This window comes from Pleurodeles waltl, chromosome 6 (genome assembly GCF_031143425.1).
Source record: "Pleurodeles waltl isolate 20211129_DDA chromosome 6, aPleWal1.hap1.20221129, whole genome shotgun sequence".
Lineage (NCBI taxonomy): Eukaryota > Metazoa > Chordata > Amphibia > Caudata > Salamandridae > Pleurodeles > Pleurodeles waltl.
Genome location: NC_090445.1, coordinates 1,322,909,296 through 1,322,935,111, shown reverse-complemented (window position 1 = coordinate 1,322,935,111; position 25,816 = coordinate 1,322,909,296). Strand labels below are relative to the sequence as shown.

General features: G+C 44.1%; 1 protein-coding gene across 1 annotated transcript in view; it reads left to right on the top strand.

The window, feature by feature from the left end:
* GLUD1 (glutamate dehydrogenase 1) overlaps nt 1-25,816 on the top strand; it is a 181,279-nt gene that overhangs the window by 51,461 nt on the left and 104,002 nt on the right. The window contains exons 2-5 of the mRNA XM_069240627.1: nt 308-388; nt 1,089-1,144; nt 7,154-7,217; nt 21,527-21,621. Coding sequence (XP_069096728.1) covers nt 308-388; nt 1,089-1,144; nt 7,154-7,217; nt 21,527-21,621 — 296 coding nt within the window. The remainder of the gene's footprint in view (nt 1-307; nt 389-1,088; nt 1,145-7,153; nt 7,218-21,526; nt 21,622-25,816) is intronic.

Genomic DNA, 25,816 nt, shown 5'->3' with positions numbered 1-25,816 from the left:
TGACCAGTCACAGGCACACACACTTACGGTGAAGAGCTTTGCAGTTATGTTAAAGTGAAGCAAAGTTAATGGTGGCGACTAATGCTTTTTCTTATAGAAGTATGGCCTCTCACTTGTTTTAGGAGGGGTTTGTAATTTTAACTTTTGGGGATTTTTGGTGGGGTCTGTATATGCAAGCATTCCCAGTGCTGCCTGAGCTTGAATGTTAGCAATTGTTAGATCTGCATCTTAACTTCAGTTTTATCCCTTTATGATTATTAAGCATGCAAATACTGAAACTGATTGCCAATCTGTTTGTGTTTTCCAGGTATTCGATACAGTACAGAAGTTAGTGTTGATGAAGTTAAAGCATTGGCGTCTTTAATGACTTACAAATGTGCTGTAGTAGGTACGTTTCCTTTCTTGATTTCCAAAAATCAGTGCCTGATGAGCCTTCTTTACATTTATGAAAATCTGAATTCAATATTGACAACAAAGAAATTCAGTTATAACTTTAATCTGTCCGTCCTATTTATGTGTAAGCTCAAAAAGCTTTGTAGCAGAATGGATGGTTGGAAGGTATGTGGGGGTTAAGTTATGTTTTTTTAAATCGGTGACGTGAATGGCATCCATAAGAGCCTGCTCTATCCCCACCAACCCATGACCTTCCTGTGTTCCCATAGAATGTTTACCATTGTTTTGTAATTAGGAGGTTAAATGAGCGATATTTGATTGCCAATCTACAGTTTGCTTGAGTAAATTGATCCTTTCTTGTAACTACCATCGGGACATAAGTAAAACCATTATTTACTTATATACACAAATGTCCCTGTTCACCTACAGGTTCCATTCATATCTCATGGAGTGGTCAAGGGAGAAAAACTAAAGTTCTGTTGGATAATGATGCTTTTTTCATCTTTTCATTGGACCTTTAGTTATATTTCCAGGTTTACAAATGCACTCAAAGGAGTCATACTGCTTGCGGCTTTTTTAGGCGAACACTGGTAATATCAAGAGCTGACCAAACTTATTTGACCCGCTGGAAGCTTTGAGTAGGGCTGCTTCTTAGAATATGGTTTAAAAAAAGTAACATGTTCCTTCACTTTCAGATGTGCCTTTTGGTGGTGCGAAAGCAGGTGTTAAGATCAATCCTAGGAACTACTCAGTAAGTATTGGTGGCTTGCATACTAATGTTACAGCTAAAACGGTGTTTCTTTTTTTTTCTTTTTTTTTTCTTTTTTTTCTTATCACTGTTCAACATCATGTGTTTTTTTTTTTTTTTTCTTTCATAATGGGTGGCATGGCCGTGGTAATGTTGTTTGTCAAATCAGTGTTTCTAGTTTACATTATTAATACCTAACAAAGCTGTCTCTGGGACAACAAGCAATGTGCAACTTGTTAAGTAGAATTTTCAGACACAAGCATGTGCCATGCAGCGTGCTCTAGAATGCATTTATAGTAGAACGTAAACATAAGGTTGGGCAGTGTAGAAAGACAGAACCACAGCTATCTCAGTACTTTAATATTGTAATTCGGGTGGCCCTCCTTGCTTTTCCTTTTGCCAGGAAGGCTATATCTAAGATCATTTATTTCTTGCCCTTGTATGTGAGAAGCTGTTGGGTTTCTAGTACACAATTTTCATGCCCCTACCGTATTGGGTCCAGTGATATGTAAGGTATATGGAAAGTAAAATGGAATCGCCTTATCGCTTTTGCAGGTGGTGATTGGCAGTTAGCCAGTCGTGGCTTGCAGGGGGAGTGAGGAGGTGAAAAGGGGCAGGGGAGGGCACTTGGGTGGGGGGTGAGGGGAAGGACAAAAAAATATATAGAATTTAAAAGTTTTTCTACTGCTTGAAGGGACAAGCATATCCCAGAACAACAGAGAAATGCTCTTCTGTGGCCTCTGTTAGCCGGGAATTTCAGATGGTAATGTTGTGCTTTCACTTCAGGCCCTCAACCATTGACTTGAGTTTCCATAGCAGTGTGTGTCCTCCTGCATGTTTAATACTTATTTGTAGCCCTATCATGAACTTTTCTTTCCACCAGTGCATTGTTTCAGTCACACACCAAGAACCCAAAATTTGTTTGGATAAATGGTGCCCCTGACCTGTTCAATAAATCATGTTTTTGCCTGAAAACGTTGATGTCATGAATAAATACTAGCAAAAGTCTTCTGGCTGCAGATTCCTTACCTTAGAATATTCCCATGTGTCAGAGTGGATCCGGAAACTTTTTCGTGAGCAGTACTCCTGTGCCTAGTAGGTAGCGTTTAGCTTCGCACTGACGTTAGTTCTTTTCTTCCCGCACTAGTCGGAGCAGATCACTTTTTGACTGACTTTTTTTTAAATTTATTTTTATTTTTTTATACACTGAGTTTTGAAACTTTGACACTTTGGTGTCGTGGGGATGTCCACAAGGAAGGCTGGTTTCAAACCCTGTGGCTCCTGTCACAGGCAAATGTCTGACTGATCTACACCTCATCTGCCTAATCAAGCTCGCCCAATATCCCAAGACCTGCATCAGTTGTCGGGCCATGCACCCAAAGCCCTTGAGGGAGTGGTCCCTTATGCTCCTTGCTGCTCGATGTGCCACGACGGTCTTGATCGCCTGGAGGAAGATCCTGGGATCTGTCGTAGAGCCATAGATCATCGTAGGTTGAAATCATCTGTTTGCGTAACTCCCACAAAAGAAAGGAAAAACAAGTAGTTGAAGAGGTCTGCATTCAAGGCCTGGCTCTGCGGTTGAACCTGAGCATGGGCAGTCTCTGCGCCTCCTTGAGTTTCATGGAGCTGGAACGACTCCCCTGCCCAACTGCTGACTTAGGAGGGCCCCCTACTGGTCTTCAGCCGGTAGGCTTGTCACTAGTGCAAGTCGGGCTTCCTGGATCCATGAATAGATCTGAACAGGAGCCGATATTGGCGCCTGAATTGTGCTCCCACCCCTCCTCCCTGCGCTGCCTCCAATGCCGATGTCTACTGCACCCACTGGTGATGTAGTCCACATACTCCTACCCAACTTCAATATGGAGCCGGGTGGGTGTGGCTAATGCAGAGTGGGGACAGACCACCCAGGATAGAGCTTGTGTTCTGTTCCTTTAGGCTAGGACTTGGGGCCACTGGACCTTGATGAATACCAGCTGCTGGATGTCAGAGGAAACCTGGTGTAAGGATGCCAGTGGACTGGATATCTCCCCAGATACTAGCTTGGTTTCTCCTCCTACCGTAGCTATAGAGGAAGGATCCTTCTTTACTATGGTGGTGAGGAGGTGGGCTGCGGTTCTGGACCTTCAGTTACCTATTGTGTGCTTCAGCCAAGAGCCGCCAAATCCTAACCTGCTTCTTTTGTTTAATGAAACCCTCATGGATGTCCTACTGGGGTCTGGTCCTAACACAGGAGCTCCTACAAATAGGTTGATAGCCCGCTGCCAACACCCTGCCCCAGGGGACCCCAGTTGCCTGACCTCCCACACCCGACCCTTGAGAGCTTGGTGGTCCTAGGCTCCACTTCCAAATTTAGTACTGGTTCATTCCCTAACACTTCCCTGGACAGTGTATCCAAAAGGCTGGATACCTTGGGGCAGGTTATGTTCTCTTCCAGCCAATGAACACACTGTGCCCTTTTCGGCTGACGCTTCCACTTGCTCTTTGACTGTTGCGCAGGTGCTACCAGTGGTCTTGGAGGAGGCCCAAGCAGTACTCTCTCAAGCCATTGCTGACGGGAGAGACTCATCTAAGTTTACCATACTCTGTGGGCTGGATACAGCAGATTCATCAGGCAGAGCGGTTTCGTCATCAGTGGCCTTATAGTGCCACACCTGGCTGAGAATGACTGGCTTTTCTGGGGAAGTCCAGGCCTTGTTCGTGGCCATGCCCTTTGATAGCTCCCATCTCTACAGAAACAAGGCTTTAAGGACAGCAGAGCTTACAGCCAGCTCCTAGTCCTTTCCATGACCGCCACCAACCATGGTCTGCCTTCTGCTCCTTTTGTGGCCCCAAAGGGGGCTTCAGCTGTGTCTCCAACTGCAGTAATCAGGGCTTCCAGTCTTCCTCCCCTATCAGGATGACTGGCCTTTAAATAAGGGCTCGCTGGGGTTCACTCTCAACATGCCGAAGTCGCATCTCACCCCTTCTCACATACTCCCTTTCATCGGAGCTGTTCTGGACACACTGCAGATTTGGGCTAATCCTCTTGAGCGGCGAGCCCAAGATATTCATGCAATGATACCAATGTTTCTGTCTCTATCCTAGATATCAGTGAGACACTCTGAAGCTGCTAGGCCTCCTGACTTCCTGTTTCCTGCCTGTAATGCATGCCGCTGGCATATGAGGGTTCTGCAGTGGGACTTGACGTTCCAGTGGACCCTGCATATGGGGAAGCTCTCGAAGGGAACGGTAAAAGAGCTTTAGTGGCGGATGACAAACAGCGATTGGGTCAGAAGCAGATCCCTCTCCCTTTCCCAACTAAAACTGACTGCAGTGACACACGTTACTTCTGGGATGGGTAGGCCATCTGTGACAGATGAAAATCAGATGACTGATCTCCAGTGGAATCAAGACTTTACATCAACTTATTGGAGCTCGAGCGACCCGGCTGGCATTGAAAACTTTCTAGACTCCATCAAAGGAATGCTTGTACAGGTGTTCTTGGATAACACGCATTCAATGTGGTGCTGCAATGAACAGGAGTGGCTGGGGGTAAAGGACCCTTTGTCAAGAGGACATGTGCCTCTGGACATGGTTGAAAGATTGCATAATTTTTCTGGAGGTTCATCACCTGACATGGTCTTTGAACGCCAGTGCGAACAAACTCTGACTGGAGACCTCACTCGAAATCTGCTAGGCGTCTTCTGCAGAGGTGGTGCAAAGTCTCTATCGGCAGTGAGGAGAGCCTTGGTTATATCTGTGTGCCACTGCTGAGAATACATGTTAGCACTTCTGCATGCTGGAGTTTCCAAAGTGACTCTCCCTTGGAGACTTTTTGTCTTGAGTGGCGCTCCAGTCTGCTTTACACCTTTCCATCAATACCATTTCTGCCTAGAGTTCTCAAGAAGATCAGGAACGACAGAGCCCAAGTCATTCTTGTGGCTCTGGACTGATTTTAGAGAGTGTGATATCCTGAGCTGTTCAGCATGTCCATCGGTCCTCTGATCAGACTACCTCTTTGGGAGTATCTCTTGTCGCAGCAACATGGGAGACTTCGGCATCTAAACCTGTCAACACTCCTCCTTTATGTATGAAGATTGAGTGGTGACAGTTGACAGCTTTTGACCTTCTGCCCAAAGTCTGTTATTTTGGCAGCTCAGCCAAAACGGTATTGTCCAGCCATTGAAGCAGGTTTATAGCTTGGTGTCCAGACAAACACGTTGACCCCTTATCTACACCCCTTTCCCAAGTTCTTTTGTTCATCTTTACACTAGCCCAGCAGGGCTCTGCATTGGACGCGTTGAAGGATTATTTGTCTGCTGTTATGTTTGGATTTGTAGAGTGCGACTAATCACTCATGAGGGTATCCAGGCAATAAGTAAGGTAGGTCTGAAAGGGGATGGGGGGGGGGGTGGAGAAACCTTCACACCTGTTTTGTCATAAGACAGTTTTTGAGGTTCCTTATGAGGGGGGGGGAGAGCGAGGGAGCGGTTCTGAGGTGTAGCAGAAGGTTGTTCCAGGTCTTGGCTGCGAGGTTTGAGAAGGAATGCCCTTTACTTCTGGCCTTCTTTGTGTCGTGGAACCCTTTATAGATGTGGGTGAGTTGCTTGAACTTGCATCTTTCCTGGACTGAGAGGCATTGGAGACTATTGAGGTGTGGTGAGATGTGTTTATTTTGTTGGATGTTCAGGCTGAGTCTGGTGGCAGCAACCTGAGGGTTTGGAGTTGGCAGAGAAGATGGTCTGGAATTCCAAAGTAGAGTGTATTTTCGTAGTCCAGTCTACTTGTGATAAGAGCCTGGGTGACTAGTTGTCTGGGGTTACATGGGATCCACTTTATAATCTTTTGCATCACATTCGCTGGATGTGAAAGCATGGTAATTTTAGTCCTCGTTACTCCCGAGCTGTGATTTATAGATATTCATAGTAATCAGTATTAGCTTTAAAAAGATTTTGTATTTTTGCCTTATTCGATTGTAGTTTGTGATTTATGCCCTTTGTGGAACCACAATTTGTTTGCCTCATGATTTGCTTGGCCTCCTCTTGCCATGCAGTCATGTGGAAGAAATTTGGAACCTCCTTAAGAAGCGAAGACCGAGTTAACCTGACTGGAGTGATGCCAGTCACATTTTAATATATATTATCTGAACGTTCCTTTCCGTATAGTTCATTTCGTTTGTACTTTTTCATTCATTTTTTTTCTGTCAAGTTCTTAGCATTGGTAAGAAGAAAAGTAAAGCTTAACTGTCTGCTCATCCTGATCTAGAGTTTGTTGTTCCCTGAGAACGGTGTAGAACCTTGATCACTCCCTCGGGTGAAAGTTGAACCTGATTTTGCACATGTAGTATGGAAAGGCCTTTGCTATCTTAAGCCGAACTAAATCAATGCTAACGGCAAAGACATAAAATATTATTGAACATTTGAATGGTACATATGCAGTTCTATGTGTAAATGTTTCTACATTTTGTTACTGTGACTTTTTATTGGTCATGGCTGTTTTACATTGGTAAAACTACTCTTCCATGTGCACCTGCTTCTGCAGTATTCATGTTGTAGTGTTTTTATAATCTTGAATCGGTTCCCATAGAGACTGTCCACAACCATCCACAGGTCCAAACTTTGATCAGTCCCAGCAGAATCATCAAACCTCACCAGCAAGTCACTGCACAGAAGAGATCTGCTAGAACGAATGGGCCGAACAACCTATATCAACAGCAAAGGCCCCTGTTTGGTTCCAAATTTAGGGTGTCATCCTCATTGTTTCCACCATGCTTCCTGTGTACTGAGTTTAAGCAAATATAAGTGACATTACCTTTTTATCCCTAACAAAAATTGTCCCAATACTCCCTAAGAAATGCTTGATACAATGTTTGCGATAAATACATGCTGATTTATTAGCACATTTAATTTAGGTTTTCTGTAATCTTTTTGAGAAACCTTGCTGTATTGTACTCTGCAATTCCAACGACTTAACCTGAGTGACCTCATGTTTAAAATATCTAGGTTCTACTTACGATTTTTTTTTCTGTTCTAGGACAGCGAGTTGGAAAAAATCACCAGACGATTCACCATTGAGTTGGCAAAGAAAGGTTTCATTGGTATGTCTCATCTAGATCTTTAGATAGTGTGTTTAGACTGTGGTTTTAGAGGAGGGACAAGAGGGGGACCATTTAAAAAAAAAAACAAAAAAAAAAAAAAAAAAATGAAACTGTATATTTCGAAGAAATCTCATGAGCTAAACTATCTATATTTATGTTGGTTACTACAATGGCTATATTGTGGCCCTAAAAAATAGGATTGCAATAAAAAAAAAAATGTTTTTGTTATGCTTTGTCTTTTTTTTTATTTACCTCTATTTATGATTGTGCAGCACATCTTGTGTTGGGGAATGGACTAAAGTAATTATGCATACCTGTAACATTTCCCTTATGTTGAAGTTTTCCAGTTCTATTCCATGGAGCGTAGAAGGCAATCCTAGAAATAGACTCACTATAGGAGTATATATTTTCGAACTACCTCTATTGACCTTACAGGAAAGAAAGGATTCTGTTAATCCCAGGCCATGAGAACATCCCCTCGCATTTTAAGTTGTGACAGATTGTAGATTTGTACATAGAATTTTGCCCAGGGGGGTTGTCTTGTTAATTTTATTTTTTAATAGGCTAAATTAACTCTTCCCCCACCCCCCAAATAGGAAGACAGAAACAAGACCGTACAACTGACCTGTAGCCTTGATAAGACACTTTTGACCCTGTTACTAGACCATTTGTGTAATACTGTAGACTGTAACTACATTATTTCACAGACCAAGAAGCTGGATTTAGAAATTCCCACACACTGTCAAATGTCTTTCCACCTTTGGGTAACTAGGAAATGCGAAACGTTCCAGGGAATGATGTATAGTCCTGCTGACGGATTTTGACAAAGTAAATTGGGGATAACTGTGGATATCTGGATAGTTCATGGGATTAATTAAATCCTTGCCCAGGGATATATTGTGAGGATTAAACGCAGTGAACCAGGGGAATGCACAGATTCGTTTCTTGATAAAGAGGATGTACTCAAAGTGTGCCTGCTGCTCCTTCTGTTTACTGTTGGCGCTATTAGGCTTTATAGCTTAGGCAGTGATCTCTCAGGCTGGGCAAAAAAACTATACAGTTTCCGCTATTTGCTGAATATTCCTTCTTTATATAAAATATTCTTTCTGTTCCTCCTCTTAATAAAGGGAGGTTTATTTATCAAGGTTTGAAAAAGACTGATTATGAACCAGAAGTGCTGCAGCTGTCCTCAACACTTGGATGTTAGATTGGGGTAATTATGCTGGATTACGTCAACCTATTAGTTTACCTCGGGATGAGCATTTCAGCTCACTTCTAGAGATCTGATACGAAGGAGACAGTGCAGTGTTGTCTGCAGCTTTAATCATAAAATGTAGAAGAATGTTGTTTTTGGTGCAGTGGAAATATATAGGTGTCCTGCAATTTCTTCTGCTATTCATCTATACTTTGACATTCCAGTTTTGCCTCCGTGTTAGATGCCAAACGTTACCCATTCATTGTTCTTAGCACTGAGTAGCTACAAAATCTGTGGTACTAGTAGCACATCTACGATGACAATTCATGCTAGCATAACCAAAAGTATATGATTCATTGATGAAGTGAAGGGATCTCTTCAGCAATGCCAGAAGCGCATGAACTGGGCCATACATTTTGGCCTTAGTAAGTGTTCTCAAGTCTCTTCCTATTACTACTCTATAGAAAAGGATTCTGGGGTGCGAAACATTGAGTGCAAAAGGAGTAGCTGCTCCTTCAACTGAGGATTCTGGTGTTAAAGAACAGCATTCCTCTTGAACATATATCTCAGTTTAGATACTAATGAGATCTTAAAATTGGGATGATCTCCTTAGTGGCGACCATTGCAACAAACCAGACTTTCAAATATGGTGCACTGACCTCTTTCAGTGGAAGCCATTGTGAAAAATGTAATTCTTGTTCTGAGCTGTCAGATGGTTTGGGATTCTAGCAATACTGCTTTGAGAACTCTGCAGCGCTCTTGTTCGTTCAGGTTCAAATTTGTGTTTCAAAATTGGGTCCCAAATCTGATGTACATAACTAAAATTAATCCTTATTCATGTTTTAAATGTTCAAAAAGACTTATGCTCCAAACTAACAATCCTTCCATGCTACCAAGTCTACAGTAATATTAGCTCTGGACTTGTTCCTAAATTCTTCCTATTATCCATTGAAATATGCAACTTTTGGTAGCCCTTCCTTCTTTAAGCTTCTGCCTAATTTGACCAGTTTGCTTAAATGTGGCAAAAAACTGATGTGGACAAACCTTTTTATGCGGATGATCCTGTGTATTAGATTTTCAAAATCCTCTATGATGGGAGAACACACTATGAGTAATGTACAAACAGGCACATAATAGTTTAAAAATGCTAATTTATGAAATGTTAAATGGAACTTGGCTCTGATAATATCTTGTGGCTTTCATGTGCCAATGAAAGAGGGTCAAATTGATGCAGATTGCTGTTTAAATTTTCAGGGTATTGTCATTAGTAGTTTAACAATTAACCTAAGTGGAAGTGGTTACATGGTGGTTGCAATTAAAGTTTGACCTTGATCCAGCTCTCCTGGAAATAGATTGAACCCCGCTGGTCTTTGGTCTGCTCGGCAGAATACAAGACATATTCTGTTGTCCTCTGCCATTATAATTCAAGGTCAGGGAACCAAACTGTAGGAAGTTGGCTCTGTATGTGCTATTTCAAAGTAAGGAATAGCATGCACAGAGTCCAAGGGTTCCCCTTAGAGGTAAAATAGTGGTAAAAAGAGATAATACTAATGCTCTATTTTGTGGTAGTGTGGTCGAGCAGTAGGCTTATCCAAGGAGTAGTGTTAAGCATTTGTTGTACATACACATAGACAATAAATGAGGTACACACACTCAGAGACAAATCCAGCCAATAGGTTTTGTATAGAAAAATATCTTTTCTTAGTTTATTTTAAGAACCACAGGTTCAAATTTAACATGTAATATCTTGTTTGAAAGGTATTGCAGGTAAGTACATTAGGAACTTTGAATCATTTCAATTGCATGTATACTTTTCAAGTTATTCACAAATAGCTACTTTAAAAGTGGACACTTAGTGCAATTTTCACAGTTCCTGGGGGAGGTAAGTTTTTGTTAGTTTTACCAGGTAAGTAAGACACTTACAGGGTTCAGTTCTTGGTCCAAGGTAGCCCACCGTTGGGGGTTCAGAGCAACCCCAAAGTTACCACACCAGCAGCTCAGGGCCGGTCAGGTGCAGAGTTCAAAGTGGTGGCCAAAACGCATAGGCTTCAATGGAGAGAAGGGGGTGCCCCGGTTCCAGTCTGCCCGCGTCTTCGGAGGGCAGACCAGGGGGGTTTTGTAGGGCACCGGGGGGGACACAAGCCCACACAGAAATTTCACCCTCAGCGGCGCGGGGCGGCCGGGTGCAGTGTTAGAACAAGCGTCGGGTTCGCAATGGAAGTCAATGAGAGATCAAGGGATCTCTTCAGCGCTGCAGGCAGGCAAGGGGGGGCTTCCTCGGGGAAACCTCCACTTGGGCAAGGGAGAGGGACTCCTGGGGGTCACTTCTGCAGTGAAAGTCCGGTCCTTCAGGTCCTGGGGGCTGCGGGTGCAGGGTCTTTTCCAGGCGTCGGGACTTAGGTTTCAGAGAGTCGCGGTCAGGGGAAGCCTCGGGATTCCCTCTGCAGGCGGCGCTGTGGGGGCTCAGGGGGGACAGGTTTTGGTACTCACAGTCGTAGAGTAGTCCGGGGGTCCTCCCTGAGGTGTTGGTTCTCCACCAGCCGAGTCGGGGTCGCCGGGTGCAGTGTTGCAAGTCTCACGCTTCTTGCGGGGTGTTGCAGGGTTCTTTAAAGCTGCTTCTTGAAACAAAGTTGCAGTCTTTTTGGAGCAGGTCCGCTGTCCTCGGGAGTTTCTTGTCGTCGTCGAAGCAGGGCAGTCCTCAGAGGATTCAGAGGTCGCTGGTCCCTTTGGAAGGCGTCGCTGGAGCAGGGTTCTTTGGAAGGCAGGAGACAGGCCGGTGAGTTTCTGGAGCCAAGGCAGTTGTTGTCTTCTGGTCTTCCTCTGCAGGGGTTTTCAGCTAGGCAGTCCTTCTTCTTGTTGTTGCAGGAATCTAATTTTCTAGGGTTCAGGGTAGCCCTTAAATACTAAATTTAAGGGCGTGTTTAGGTCTGGGGGGTTAGTAGCCAATGGCTACTAGCCCTGAGGGTGGGTACACCCTCTTTGTGCCTCCTCCCAAGGGGAGGGGGTCACAATCCTAACCCTATTGGGGGAATCCTCCATCTGCAAGATGGAGGATTTCTAAAAGTTAGTCACCTCAGCTCAGGACACCTTAGGGGCTGTCCTGACTGGCCAGTGACTCCTCCTTGTTGCTTTCTTTGTTCCCTCTAGCCTTGCCGCCAAAAGTGGGGGCCGTGGCCGGAGGGGGCGGGCAACTCCACTAAGCTGGAGTGCCCTGCTGGGCTGTGACAAAGGGGTGAGCCTTTGAGGCTCACCGCCAGGTGTTACAGCTCCTGCCTGGGGGAGGTGTTAGCATCTCCACCCAGTGCAGGCTTTGTTACTGGCCTCAGAGTGACAAAGGCACTCTCCCCATGGGGCCAGCAACATGTCTCTAGTGTGGCAGGCTGCTGGAACTAGTCAGCCTACACAGACAGTCGGTTAAGTTTCAGGGGGCACCTCTAAGGTGCCCTCTGGGGTGTATTTTACAATAAAATGTACACTGGCATCAGTGTGCATTTATTGTGCTGAGAAGTTTGATACCAAACTTCCCAGTTTTCAGTGTAGCCATTATGGTGCTGTGGAGTTCGTGCAAAACAGACTCCCAGACCATATACTCTTATGGCTACCCTGCACTTACAATGTCTAAGGTTTTGTTTAGACACTGTAGGGGTACCATGCTCATGCACTGGTACCCTCACCTATGGTATAGTGCACCCTGCCTTAGGGCTGTAAGGCCTGCTAGAGGGGTGACTGACCTATACTGCATAGGCAGTGAGAGGCTGGCATGGCACCCTGAGGGGAGTGCCATGTCGACTTACTCGTTTTGTTCTCACTAGCACACACAAGCTGGCAAGCAGTGTGTCTGTGCTGAGTGAGAGGTCTCCAGGGTGGCATAAGACATGCTGCAGCCCTTAGAGACCTTCCTTGGCACCAGGGCCCTTGGTACTAGAAGTACCAGTTACAAGGGACTTATCTGGATGCCAGGGTCTGCCAATTGTGGATACAAAAGTACAGGTTAGGGAAAGAACACTGGTGCTGGGGCCTGGTTAGCAGGCCTCAGCACACTTTCAATTGTAAACATAGCATCAGCAAAGGCAAAAAGTCAGGGGGCAACCATGCCAAGGAGGCATTTCCTTACACAAACCAATTGATCCCTTTATGGTGCATCTTGCAGTGCCAATAATGACGTAACTAAAGAAGAGGACCGTTTCTCATTGGACTAACTTGCTTCAAGGAGCATTAACGATGCAACTCATAAGACTGGCTAAAGGAAGAATGGCTTTCACAGATAGTTCTCCCCCTCCCTCCTTGGGGAGCCGGAGTAGACTGACCCAAGGTATACACTCTCCCTAAAATTTAATATAAAGTTTAATATAACCAAAACCAAGGGTATCCTTTGCCTAGCTAGAGAAGCATATCTCACATTGACTCCTTGTACTGTTCAAACCAGAAATGTTTTTTCTTTTTATATTCAGACCCTTACCCACTCTAGTAGTGTCATGCTTCATCATGGCAGGAAGGACTTGACCGTATTTCAGGAAGCATTTAAAAACCTATCAACAGTGATTTAGGTTATGACCGTCTGGATACCAGTACCATATGATGTTGTTCTGGTCCCCCTTTTATTGTCTCCTCTTGGCCCTATGCAGAAGCTGGTGCCGCCTCCACCTCCCCCACCACCCTAAAAGGGTAAACGTCAGCATTTCAGAATGGAGGCCCAGTGTCTTCATAAAGAAGAGCAATATTTAGCAGGTTGTGGTGAGCACTTGCTGCTGAGACATCCGTGAGAAATCGAGGATGCCTTCCCTTCCTGGCCAGTCTGTTTATGACACTGTAGCCCTCATGTGATATGCCAACAGGTAGGGGGGCACCTCTCTGTCAACTGTCTTGGGCACACCAGAGTGGAATGTGCTAACCATTTGGCAGGCTGATTGAATACCAGGGCCAACAGCCTGAGTCAGCCGCAAGTGGCATCTCAAGTTAAGTGGTTCTGGACATCTTTGCCTAGTGAACAGGCCCCAGGTGATTCTGTTTGCTGCTTGTGACAATCCCCACTGTTCGGTCCCCTCCAGTGTTAGTTGCAGGGAGCCGTGGCAGTGTTTCAGTTGAGTTGGAAGCATCTGCATTGCTACACATTTCCTTCCATAACCTTGATTCCTTAGGTTCTGAGACATTTGCTGTGACTGGGCACAAGAAATCCTTCGCATCCCAGACTGACTGAGAAGAAGGTGGTACATAGATCTCCTGCACCTCTTCATAAGTCTTCTGCTCCATATACCTCTCGGAGTGGATCTCATCAAGTTTTACACTACAGTCTCCAGAACCTATTCCTTAGTGTCTGAAGATTTTGCGACAACACGAGTTCTCCAGCTGCCACAGGAGGTGGTTGATGTTATCCAATCTTCTCATCACCATCAACAAAGTTGGTTTAGTCAGGGAGGCTGAGAAGTATAAAAAGGTGCACTGAATGTGCTAGTGGACCACTTGAAGTCCTGTTTTTCGGATGTCGTAAAATTAGCATTATCCTTGGCTCAGCAGAGTTGTGCAGTGAGCACAGTCAAGGGGTATAATGGTTCTCTCAACCTTTCTGTGCCTCTTGAATCGATTATCATGGGTTTTCTGAAAGGATTTTCAAACCTGTTTTATCAAATCCGGTCATAAAACCTCAGTGGTACTTAAACCTTATACCTAAGTTTCTGATGGAGGCGTTTTATGAGTTTTAGAGACATTTTTCTTGTTGCTGTGACTTTGGTGATGCATGTTGTTGAGCTCCTGACAATGAGCTTTCGTCTGCCATTTACACACTGCTTTCCTGACAAGCTTGACCTTAGAAATGTAACTCCTGCCAAAGTTAGTGGCTCCTTCTATTTGGGTCAATCCATCAACCACAGCTCCTTTTTATTCCCCTGCCTAAATTCAACTAAAGAGGAGTTGCATTTACACAAGCAGGACGTCAGATGTGCAGGCAGTTATTCTATTGAGTGCACAAAAGATCAGGTCCGATGACTGGCTATTTGTAGGATGCACAGGGAGCAAAAAAGAAAAGGTGTTTCAGGACAGGATTGTGTCCTGGATTCTACGATGTATCAAAATGTGTTATGCATGTTCAAAGGCAGAGCCGACTGAGTGACTCCATGCACATTACACCGGATGAAATAATTCACTGCACCTTTGGCTGGAAGTGTTCCGGTGACTGACTGACTGACTGACTGACTGACTTCTACAAGTGACGACCTAAACTTCCCTTCCTACTTTCTTTCTACATTTATACCCTCCCCAAGGATTGGTACTGCTTTGGACTCTATAAAGAGGTGCTGAAGCTCCATGTAGAAGTATCCACTAGAAAAACGTGACTTGCTTTTTGGTAACCATCTTTCTGGTGGCAGCTATCTGCCTGCAGACCCCTCGGTAGGGAGCATTGCACCTGTGCTTGAGACAGACAATAAAAATACCCTATTACCCAGAACGCTAGAAAAGAATGGACGGAGAGCAGACTAGGTTAAACTTGCCCATAATGCAGTGGCTAACATAGTTTTGTAGAGTGTATTATTGAGCTTAAAAGTGTATTAAGGTTTTTCTCTAGCCTGACAATCAAATTATTAAATTGTTGGGTATTTGAGTGCAGATCCTATTATACACTAAAGCTAAGCTGCCTGAGAAGACCGTGATAGTTTGCAATGAGGGTCAGATGCTGACGTGGCTCTTTTTGTCCAAAAATGTAGAGCTATAATAGGACTGATCCCGGGTCATCCGAGGCAAATGGCTGAGGCCCCAATAGCCCCTGCTTGCCCCATGTCCTCCCCCTCCCAAAACCCCAACTCAAAAATGATGTTACCATATGTATGAGCCTTTAAGAGAGAGAATATTTGTTTTGTGGTCAGTTTTGCTCAGACAGCATTTTAAATGATGATAGCGGTGTCTGTTGCATTGGGTTGTGAAAAATATTATGTTCGATGGCATGTGTAGCTGCAGATACACATGCTGTGCACATCCCGCCATCTAGTGTTGGGCTCGGAGTGTTACAAGTTGTTTTTCTTCGAAGAAGTCTTTTCGAGTCACGAGATCGAGGGACTCCTCCCCTTTTGGCTCCATTGCGCATGGGCGTCGACTCCATCTTAGATTGTTTTCTTTCCGCCATCGGGTTCGGACGTGTTCCTCTTCGCTCCGTGTTTCGGTTTGGAAAGTTAGTTAAATCTCGGAAAATTTGACGGTGTTGTTTGCGTTCGGTATCGGGTTAGTTAAAATAGATCGACACCAAATTTTGAAGAGCTCCGGTGGCCCTTCGGGGTTTTTGATTCCCCGGCGGGGCCTGCTCGGCCCGACTTCGTGCGTTTTCAAGGCTAATGGAACGGACCCCATTCCGCTTCTGCCCCGAATGTCACAACAAGTATCCTTACACAGATAAGCATCTGGTCTGTAATTTGTTTGTCTCCCGAACACAAAGAGGATACCTGCGAGGCCTGTCGAGCGTTTCGGTCGAGGAAAACGCTAAGAGACCGAAGAGCGAGAAGACTTCAAATGGCGCCGGCATGACACCAACACTTGGAGAAAGAAGAAACCTTCTCCATCGCGGATTCGGACTCTGACGAGGTTGATTCCGAACAGATGCCGAGAACCGTGAGTAAGACGCCCCTGCCCAAAACTCACAGAAAATTCACTAAAGCCCAGGGGACGCCACCGCCAACAGGCCATGGCTTAACCCGAAAATTAGGTGACCGGCCATCGGCACCGAAAAAGGACACACGAGATACCGGCACAGAACAGACTCTACCCCGGGTCAGAGCAATCTCGACATCGAGAGAGCGGCACCGAAATGAGTCTGCACCGAGAGAACGGAACACCGAAAGGCAAAAAAAGTGTCCTCGGAGCCGAAAAAGACGGTCAAAGGTTTTGATACCGAAACATCCGGCCTCGGAGCCGAAACCAAGTTCCTACACCGAGGAACAGGGCCTGTCCTCACAGATGCAAGGACACAGATTCGGACAGGAGCTAGAGGCAGGGGAGCCAGATTACATTTCAAAGAAGGCTCCACATTCAGAAGGACACAGGAAAAATCAGTACTCTCCCTCCAATCCGAATTAAAAGGAAACTTGCCTTCCAAGAGAAGGACAAGCAACCCCAAGCAAAGGTGGCAAAACAAATAACTCCGCCACCATCACCGGTAGCCACTCCACCAATGATGCAGTCTCCAACTCATACAGGAATGAGTCAGGATGATCCTGATGCATGGGATCTTTATGATGCGCCAGTATCAGATAACAGTCCTGACTGTTATCCAGCGAGACCGTCACCACCCGAGGACAGTACTGCCTACAACACAGGTGGTGTCAAGAGCAGCCGTGTTTCACAATGTCACCCTGCACGCAGAACCAATAGAAGATGACTTTTTGTTTTATACGCTGTCATCCACACATAGCCAGTACCAGAGTCTCCCTATGTTACCGGGAATGCTGAAACACTCAAAGCAAGTGTTTCAAGAGCCTGTGAAAGGCAGGGCCATCACTCCAAGGGTGGAGGAAAAAGTAGAAACCTCCACAAACAGACCCTGTGTACATCACACAGCAATTAACACCGGACTCCGTGGTAGTAGGGGCAGCTCGCAAAAGAGCGAACTCACACACATCGGGAGATGCACCACCACCCGACAAGGAAAGTTGCAAGTTTGACGCAGCAGGGAAAAGGGTCACGGCACAAGCAGCCAACCAATGGCGCATTGCCAATTCACAGGCCTTGCTGGCTAGATATGATAGGGCTTATTGGGACGAAATGCAACAGTTCATAGAACATCTACCCAAAGAGTTCCAAAAGAGGGCACAACAAGTGTGGAAGAAGGCCAAAGTATCTCTAACAATCAGATACGGTCGGCAATGGATGCAGCTGACACAGCTGCTAGGATTGTAAATACAGCGGTCACCATACGGAGACACGCATGGCTACGCACCTCAGGATTCAAGCCGGAAATTCAACAAGCAGTGCTGAATATGCCTTTTAACGGACAGCAGTTGTTTGAGCCGGAGGTGGACACTGCTATCGAGAAACTTAAAAAGGACACAGATACGGCCAAAGCCATGGGCGCACTCTACTCCCCACAGAGCAGAGGCATATTTCGTGGGGGGTTTCGAGGACAGAGCACAGAACCCTCAACCTCACAAACAAGACCCACTTACCAGAGTCAATATCAGAGGGGAAGTTTTCGGGGACAATACAGAGGGGGACAGTTCCCTAAAACTAGAAGGAAGTTCCAAAGTCCCAAGACACCGCAAAATAAACAGTGACTTCAGCGTCACAAATCCCCAACACAACACCAGTGGGGGGGGGGGGGGAGACTAACCAATTTTTACAAAAACTGGGAGGAAATAACAACAGACACGTGGGTCCTAGCCATTATCCAACATTGTTATTGCATAGAATTTCTACAATTCCCTCCAAGTGTCCACCGAAAACACACGTGTCCAAACAACACATGGATCTATTACAACTGGAGGTCCAAGTGTTGTTGCAAAAAGATGCAATAGAACTAGTACCAATTCATCAGAAAGGAAAAGGGGTTTACTCCCTGTACTTTCTCATACCCAAAAAAGACAAAACTCTAAGACCTATCCTAGATCTCAGAACATTAAACATTTACATCAAATCAGATCACTTTCACATGGTGACACTGCAAGACGTGATCCCATTGCTCAAACAACAAGACTACATGACAACACTAGACCTCAAGGATGCGTATTTCCATATACCCATACATCCTTCCCACAGAAAGTACTTAAGGTTTGTAATCCAAGGAGTACATTACCAGTTCAAAGTGTTGCCATTCGGAATAACAACAGCGCCAAGAGTTTTTACAAAATGCCTTGCCGTAGTGGCAGCCCATATCAGAAGGCAGCAAATACATGTGTTCCCGTACCTAGACGATTGGTTAATCAAAACCAATACGCAAGAACGGTGTTCACAACACACAAAGTATGTCATAGAAACCCTTCGCAAGCTAGGTTTCTCAATCAACTACAACAAATCACACCTACAGCCGTGTCAAATACAACAGTACTTAGGAGCAACAATCAACACAACAAAAGGGATTGCCACTCCAAGTCCACAAAGGGTACAGGCATTCCAAAACATAATACAGGCCATGCACCCAAACCAAAAGTTCCAGGTAAAATTAGTAATGAAACTACTAGGCATGATGTCCTCATGCATAGCCATTGTCCCAAACGCAAGATTACACATGCGGCCCTTACAACAGTGCCTAGCATCACAATGGTCACAAGCACAGGGTCAACTTCAAGATCTTGTGTTGATAGACCGCCAAACATACACCTCGCTTCAATGGTGGAATACTATAAACTTAAACAAAGGGCGGCCTTTTCAAGACCCAGTGCCTCAATACTTAATCACAACGGATGCTTCCATGATAGGGTGGGGAGCACACCTCAACCAACACAGCATCCAAGGACAATGGGACACTCAGCAGAGACAGCTTCTTATAAATCACTTAGAACTACTAGCAGTATTTCTAGCGTTGAAAGCATTTCAACCTATAATAACCCACAAACACATTCTTGTCAAAACAGACAACATGACAACAATGTATTATCTGAACAAACAGGGAGGGACACTCAACACAGTTGTCTCTTAGCACAAAAGATATGGCATTGGGCGATTCACAACCACATTCGCCTAATAGCGCAGTTCATACCAGGAATTCAAACCCAGTTAGCTGACAATCTCTCTCGGGATCACCAACCAATCCATGAATGGGAAATTCATCCCCAAGTACTAAAAACGTACTTCCAAAGATGGGGAACACCGCAAATAGACCTATTTGCAACAAAAGAAAACGCAAAATGCCAAAACTTCGCACCCAGGTACCCACAGGCTCACTCTCAAGGCAATGCGTTATGGATGAGTTGGTCCGGGATATTTGCATACGCTTTTCCCCCTCTCCCACTCCTTCCGTATCTAGTAAACAAATTGAGTCAAAACAAACTCAAACTCATACTAATAGCACCAACTTTGCCACGACAAGCTTGGTACACAACACTACTAGACCTCTCAGTAGTGCCTCATATCAAACTGCCAAACAGACCAGATCTGTTAATTCAACACAAACAACAGATCAGACACCCGAATCCAGCATCGCTCAATCTAGCAATTTGGCTCCTGAAATCTTAAAATTCGGACACCTAGACCTTACACAAGAATGCAAGGAGGTCATAAAACAAGCTAGGAAACCAACCACAAGACATTGCTACGCAAATAAGTGGAAAAGATTTGTTCATTACTGCTATAATAATCAAATTCAACCATTACACGCATCTGCTAAAAACATCGTAAGCTACCTACTACACTTACAAAAGTCTAAGTTAGCTTTTTCATCCATTAAAATACATCTCACTGCAATTTCACCTTATCTGCAAATTACGCACTCCCCTTCATTATTTAGAATCCCAGTCATAAAAGCATTTATGGAGGGTCTGATAAGGATTATCCCACCAAGAACACCACCAGTTCCTTCGTGGAACCTCAACATTGTATTAACACGACTCATGGGTCCACCATTTGAACCCATGCACTCATGTGAGATACAGTACTTAACATGGAAAGTAGCATTTCTAATAGCTATCAAATCTCTAAGAAGAGTAAGTGAAATATAAGCCTTTACCATACAAGAACCCTTTATTCAAATACACAAACATAGTAGTTCTACGAACAAATCCTAAATTCTTACCTAAAGTCATATCACTGTTCCACTTAAATCAAACAGTGGCACTCCCAGTGTTCTTTCCAGAACCAGATTCTGTAGCTGAGAGAGCATTACATACATGAAACATCAAAAGAGCACTAATGTACTACATTGATAGAACAAAACAAATTTGCAAAACAAAACAATTTTGTTGCTTTCCAAAACCCTCATACAGGGAATCCAATATCCAAACAAGGCATTGCCAGATGGATAGTTAAATGTATTCAAACCTGTTATATAAAAGCAAAATGAGAACTGCCTATTACACCAAAGGCACACTCCACTAGAAAGAAAGGTGCTACCATTGCCTTTCTAGGAAACATACCAATGACTGAAATCTGTAAAGCAGCCACATGGTCTACGCCTCATACATTTACCAAGCATTACTGCGTGTATGTGTTAGCAACACAGCAAGCCACAGTAGGACAAGCAGTATTACGGACTTTATTTCAAACCACTTCAACTCCTACAGGCTGAACCACCGCTTTTGGGGAGATAACTGCTTACTAGTCTATGCACAGCATGTGTATCTGCAGCTACACATGCCATCGAACGGAAAATGTCACTTACCCAGTGTACATCTGTTCGTGGCATGAGATGCTGCAGATTCATATGCGCCCTCCCCGGGAGCCTGTAGCCGTTTTAAGTTGAGAAAAGTTACAGTTGTACATTTGTAAATATATCACTTTTAACCACATTATGTACATACATATTTACTCCTTTGCATGGGCATTATTACTATATACTCAACTCCTACCTCACCCTCTGCGGGGAAAACAATCTAAGATGCGCAATGGAGCCGAAAGGGGAGGAGTCCCTCGATCTCGTGACTCAAAGACTTCTTCGAAGAAAAACAACTTGTAACACTCCGAGCCCAACACTAGATGGCGGGATGTGCACAGCATGTGAATCTGCAGCATCTCATGCCACGAACAGATGTAAACTGGGTAAGTGACATTTTCCATATTATGCTTTTCTTTTTTGCTTACTTCAACCAAAGCATCAATGTCTGTTCTAATGTTATCTGCATAACAATGTGCACCCTCTTTCAAATTAGCCAGTGAAATATTGAATATAAAGTGCATGAACAAATTACTGATGAGTAGGCTTCTGTTACTTATACTGGGGGTGAAACCTGCTTAGTGATCGGTTGCAGTGTCTGGGGAGAGGCAAGCATTTTTCTTAGTTTATTTTTTTAGTTTTGAGTAGTACTGCCTGAAGATGAAATTGCACTCCGTTTGACTATACTGTTTTTACAGTTCGGTTCTTCATTTTAATGTATTTACAAAAGGTGATAAACTGGTCTAGTCTATACGCATTTACCGTGAATTAGATTGTTTTCTGTCTGGTTATTTTGTTTGCATATATTGATTATCATTTGTGTCTTTTGAACAGGACCCGGTATAGATGTGCCTGCCCCAGATATGAGCACGGGTGAGAGAGAGATGTCTTGGATTGCAGACACCTATGCCAATACCATTGGACACACGGTAAGTACTCTTTAGTGAGCTGGCATTCGTTGTATGCCTTCTAGAAATGAAAGGTGAACCATCGCGTTGGAGTGATGTTGGGTGTATTTTTGTATGCCACTTTAGCAACATATTTCATTGGTGCTAGCTATGTGAAAGCATGCGTAATGCTGTGTAGATTTGAGTCTGTCCCACGGATCTGTATTATGCAGATATAGAGTACCACCCATGACTGGCTAAAGTGAGGTACATAACAGGACCTGAATGTTTCCATATAGCTGTTATAACCTAGATTGCTTTTGGGCCATTTGGTATATAATTAATGCTGATCTGCATAGATTAGTAATTTAACACATACTAGGCAGCATGATTGCAATCACGGTTCTGTTGTAGCATGTATTTTTCAGCACCTGTCCCTATCAGGACCAAGGATCATATCAAAGACCTCCAAAGTTGCTTTTAAAGGGGACATGGTAGGAACAAATTCACGTGGTGGTAACTGCTGTGATGTAGAAGAAGGGGACTTGGGAAAGTAATGCATGTACCCCACCACCTCGCTTCAGTGCTGACTTGTGTCACCAACACATGCCTGGCTCCCGGCCACCTCTGTCTCTCTCTTTCTGATTAATCACTCCGGCCAGTTGGTTGCAGCCCATGTTCATATTCAGCAAACTTTGTGGAAAGGTTTGGTGCAGACTGCTCCTCCCCCTTCAACTTGGTGTTGGACTCCAATTCTCAGGACTTGAATCCACACACTACTGTTGACAGTACACCACCTTTAGCAGTCCCCGGTATTGCAGCAGGGAGATCCACACACTGGTGACTGTGCACCTCAGCTGTGAACTGAAACAGTAGTTTGCCAGTGCACCTCTGCCCTGCACTCCAGCAACCCCTGCTTATCCAGGATCTACAGACGGCACTGCAGCACTCTTGTCTATTTACCATCTGAACTCTCATGCAGCTCTATCTACCAAATAATTAAACCAGTGCACCTCTTTCTGCATTTCCAGCTATTCCCATGAAGTGGCAGAGTTGTGAGTAAGTTTTGTCCTGCTTGTACCACTTGCATATTATTCTGTACTGTGTGCTGTAAATACCTCTGCCGGTGCACCTCGGGCCTTTTCTGCAGTGCCATTCTAGTGCTGATATTTTCACACCGCTCTCCGGTTCACGTCACTCATTCTAGATCACCTTCTTTTACATTTTTAGTACTGAGACTCGCACATAGTTTTATCAGTAACTTCAGTGATGCAGCACATCTGGTTATCCTAATGTGTTCCATACAGGGAGTGCAGAATTATTAGGCAAGTTGTATTTTTGAGGATTAATTTTATTATTGAACAACAACCATGTTCTCAATGAACCCAAAAAACTCATTAATATCAAAGCTGAAATTTTTGGAAGTAGTTTTTAGTTTGTTTTTAGTTTTAGCTATGTTAGGGGGATATCTGTGTGTGCAGGTGACTATTACTGTGCATAATTATTAGGCAACTTAACAAAAAAATATATATACCCATTTCAATTATTTATTATTACCAGTGAAACCAATATAACATCTCAACATTCACAAATATACATTTCTGACATTCAAAAACAAAACAAAAACAAATCAGTGACCAATATAGCCACCTTTCTTTGCAAGGACACTCAAAAGCCTGCCATCCATGGATTCTGTCAGTGTTTTGATCTGTTCACCATCAACATTGCGTGCAGCAGCAACCACAGCCTCCCAGACACTGTTCAGAGAGGTGTACTATTTTCCCTCCTTGTAAATCTCACATTTGATGATGGACCACAGGTTCTCAATGGGGTTCAGATCAGGTGAACAAGGAGGCCATGTCATTAGATTTCCTTCTTTTATACCCTTTCTTGCCAGCCACGCTGTGGAGTACTTGAACGCGTGTGATGGAGCATTGTCCTGCATGAAAATCATTTTTTCTTGAAGGATGCAGACTTCTTCCTGTACCACTGCTTGAAGAAGGTGTCTTCCAGGAACTGGCAGTAGGACTGGGAGTTGAGCTTGACTCCATCCTCAACCCGAAAAGGCGCCACAAGCTCATCTTTGATGATACCAGCCCAAACCAGTACTCCACCTCCACCTTGCTGGCGTCTGAGTCGGACTGGAGCTGTCTGCCCTTTACCAATCCAGCCACGGGCCCATCCATCAAGACTCACTCTCAATTCATCAGTCCATAAAACCTGAGAAAAATCAGTCTTGAGATATTTCTTGGCCCAGTCTTGACGTTTCAGCTTGTGTGTCTTGTTCAGTGGTGGTCGTCTTTCAGCCTTTCTTACCTTGGCCATGTCTCTGAGTATTGCACACCTTGTGCTTTTGGGCACTCCAGTGATGTTGCAGCTCTGAAATATGGCCAAACTGGTGGCAAGTGGCATCGTGGCAGCTGCACGCTTGACTTTTCTCAGTTCATGGGCAGTTAATTTGCGCCTTGGTTTTTCCACACGCTTCTTGCGACCCTGTTGACTATTTTGAATGAAACGCTTGATTGGTCGAAGATCACGCTTCAGAAGCTTTGCAATTTTAAGAGTGCTGCATCCCTCTGCAAGATATCTCACTATTTTTGACTTTTCTGAGCCTGTCAAGTCCTTCTTTTGACCCATTTTGCCAAAGGAAAGGAAGTTGCCTAATAATTATGCACACCTGATATAGGGTGTTGATGTCATTAGACCACACCCCTTCTCATTACAGAGATGCACATCACCTAATATGCTTAATTGGTAGTAGGCTTTCGAGCCTATACAGCTTGGAGTAAGACAACATGCATAAAGAGGATGATGTGGTCAAAATACTCATTTGCCTAATAATTCTGCACTCCCTGTAGATTGCTCTACTAATAAACTTTAGTTAATTTTCTCTCCATTGGTATTGCTGCCCTCATTCAAGGAATCTGTGTACCCGGGCGCTGCATATCGTTCAAAATCGTTCAATCCTTCCAAGTACCAAGAATACTACAATTAACAATCTGGTTTCATACATACTATGAATACTGCACTTTATTCATGTCTTGCCCGTTTGGCAATCTTCACCATGTTACTTTCAAGAGCTTACATCTTTTGAATCACAAACGCAGACACTGCATTTTACCTATGCACGCCCACAGTATTGGCAGACCTGTCCTTGCAGTAAAAAAGTTATTTCTGTTATTTACATTCAGTCAGTTTTTGTATAGCGCAACTTCTGACCCATGAGGATCTCAAGGCGCTACATATGTAGATATATTTCACCAGCAAAGGCGCCTTGCAGTTACAGATCTCGATATATTCATGAAATACAGTTGGAAAATACCACGTTTTATATTACTCCAGGCATATATTCCACCGTGCATATGTTATTTATTTTGTTTGTTGAAATATCCAGTGCTAAAAGATATACATAAAACAACATTGATGCCTCAAAGGGATATTCACACCCATAATTTCTTTGATATGATTCTGAGTGTAGATAAATTGCAATGTAGAAAAGCATGTAGGAAGAATGTAGACTTGCTAATATGCTAATCACGAATTGCTTTCTTGTCTTCTGGGACGCAGGCTTTCAACTCAACTCAGGTCTGTCAGAGAAACAGTCAGCATTGTCTGGCCTGCACCCCACTTGGAAATGTCTGTATCAAGAAAGGGCCTTTTTGTTCTGTTATTAAAATTCCGACCCACTTAAACACTTTTCTAACCGTCCTTGCCGTTTGTGTGCGGTTTCTGAAAGCTTTAGGTCTAATAGCCTCGTGCATCAGTGAGGTTTGATATATACTAATTCAATGCAAAGTTTGCAACAGCTTCTTGCCTCTAACCTTCCCAGTCAGGTATTTCCGTCTCTTCATAGGTGACCTGAGGTTTCAGGCTCCTGAAGAATACTTTCGCCCTCAGTCTCCTGTGATTACATTGGTCTCTGAGTTCTTTGATTATGGTTTAGGAGCTCATAGTGGGGAGCATCAAATTAATTTTAGGGAAGTATAAATGTGAAAGCGGATGCTGCTCCACAGAAGGAAAGCATTTTGTGTTTAATTTAAGCAACTGCACATTATAGACCTCTATTGCACTCTAAAATGTTACTTAGAAGGCACAAAACCTTGTTTGTTGCCTGAGAGAAAGGTGGTTGCAGTCGTAGGATGGATACAGGCGTAGGAGGTGGAAACAAAGGAGACCAAAATAGGTCAGGTTCCTATAAGACTTATGTAGGAGGCTGGCCTGGCTTATAGTGGGTACC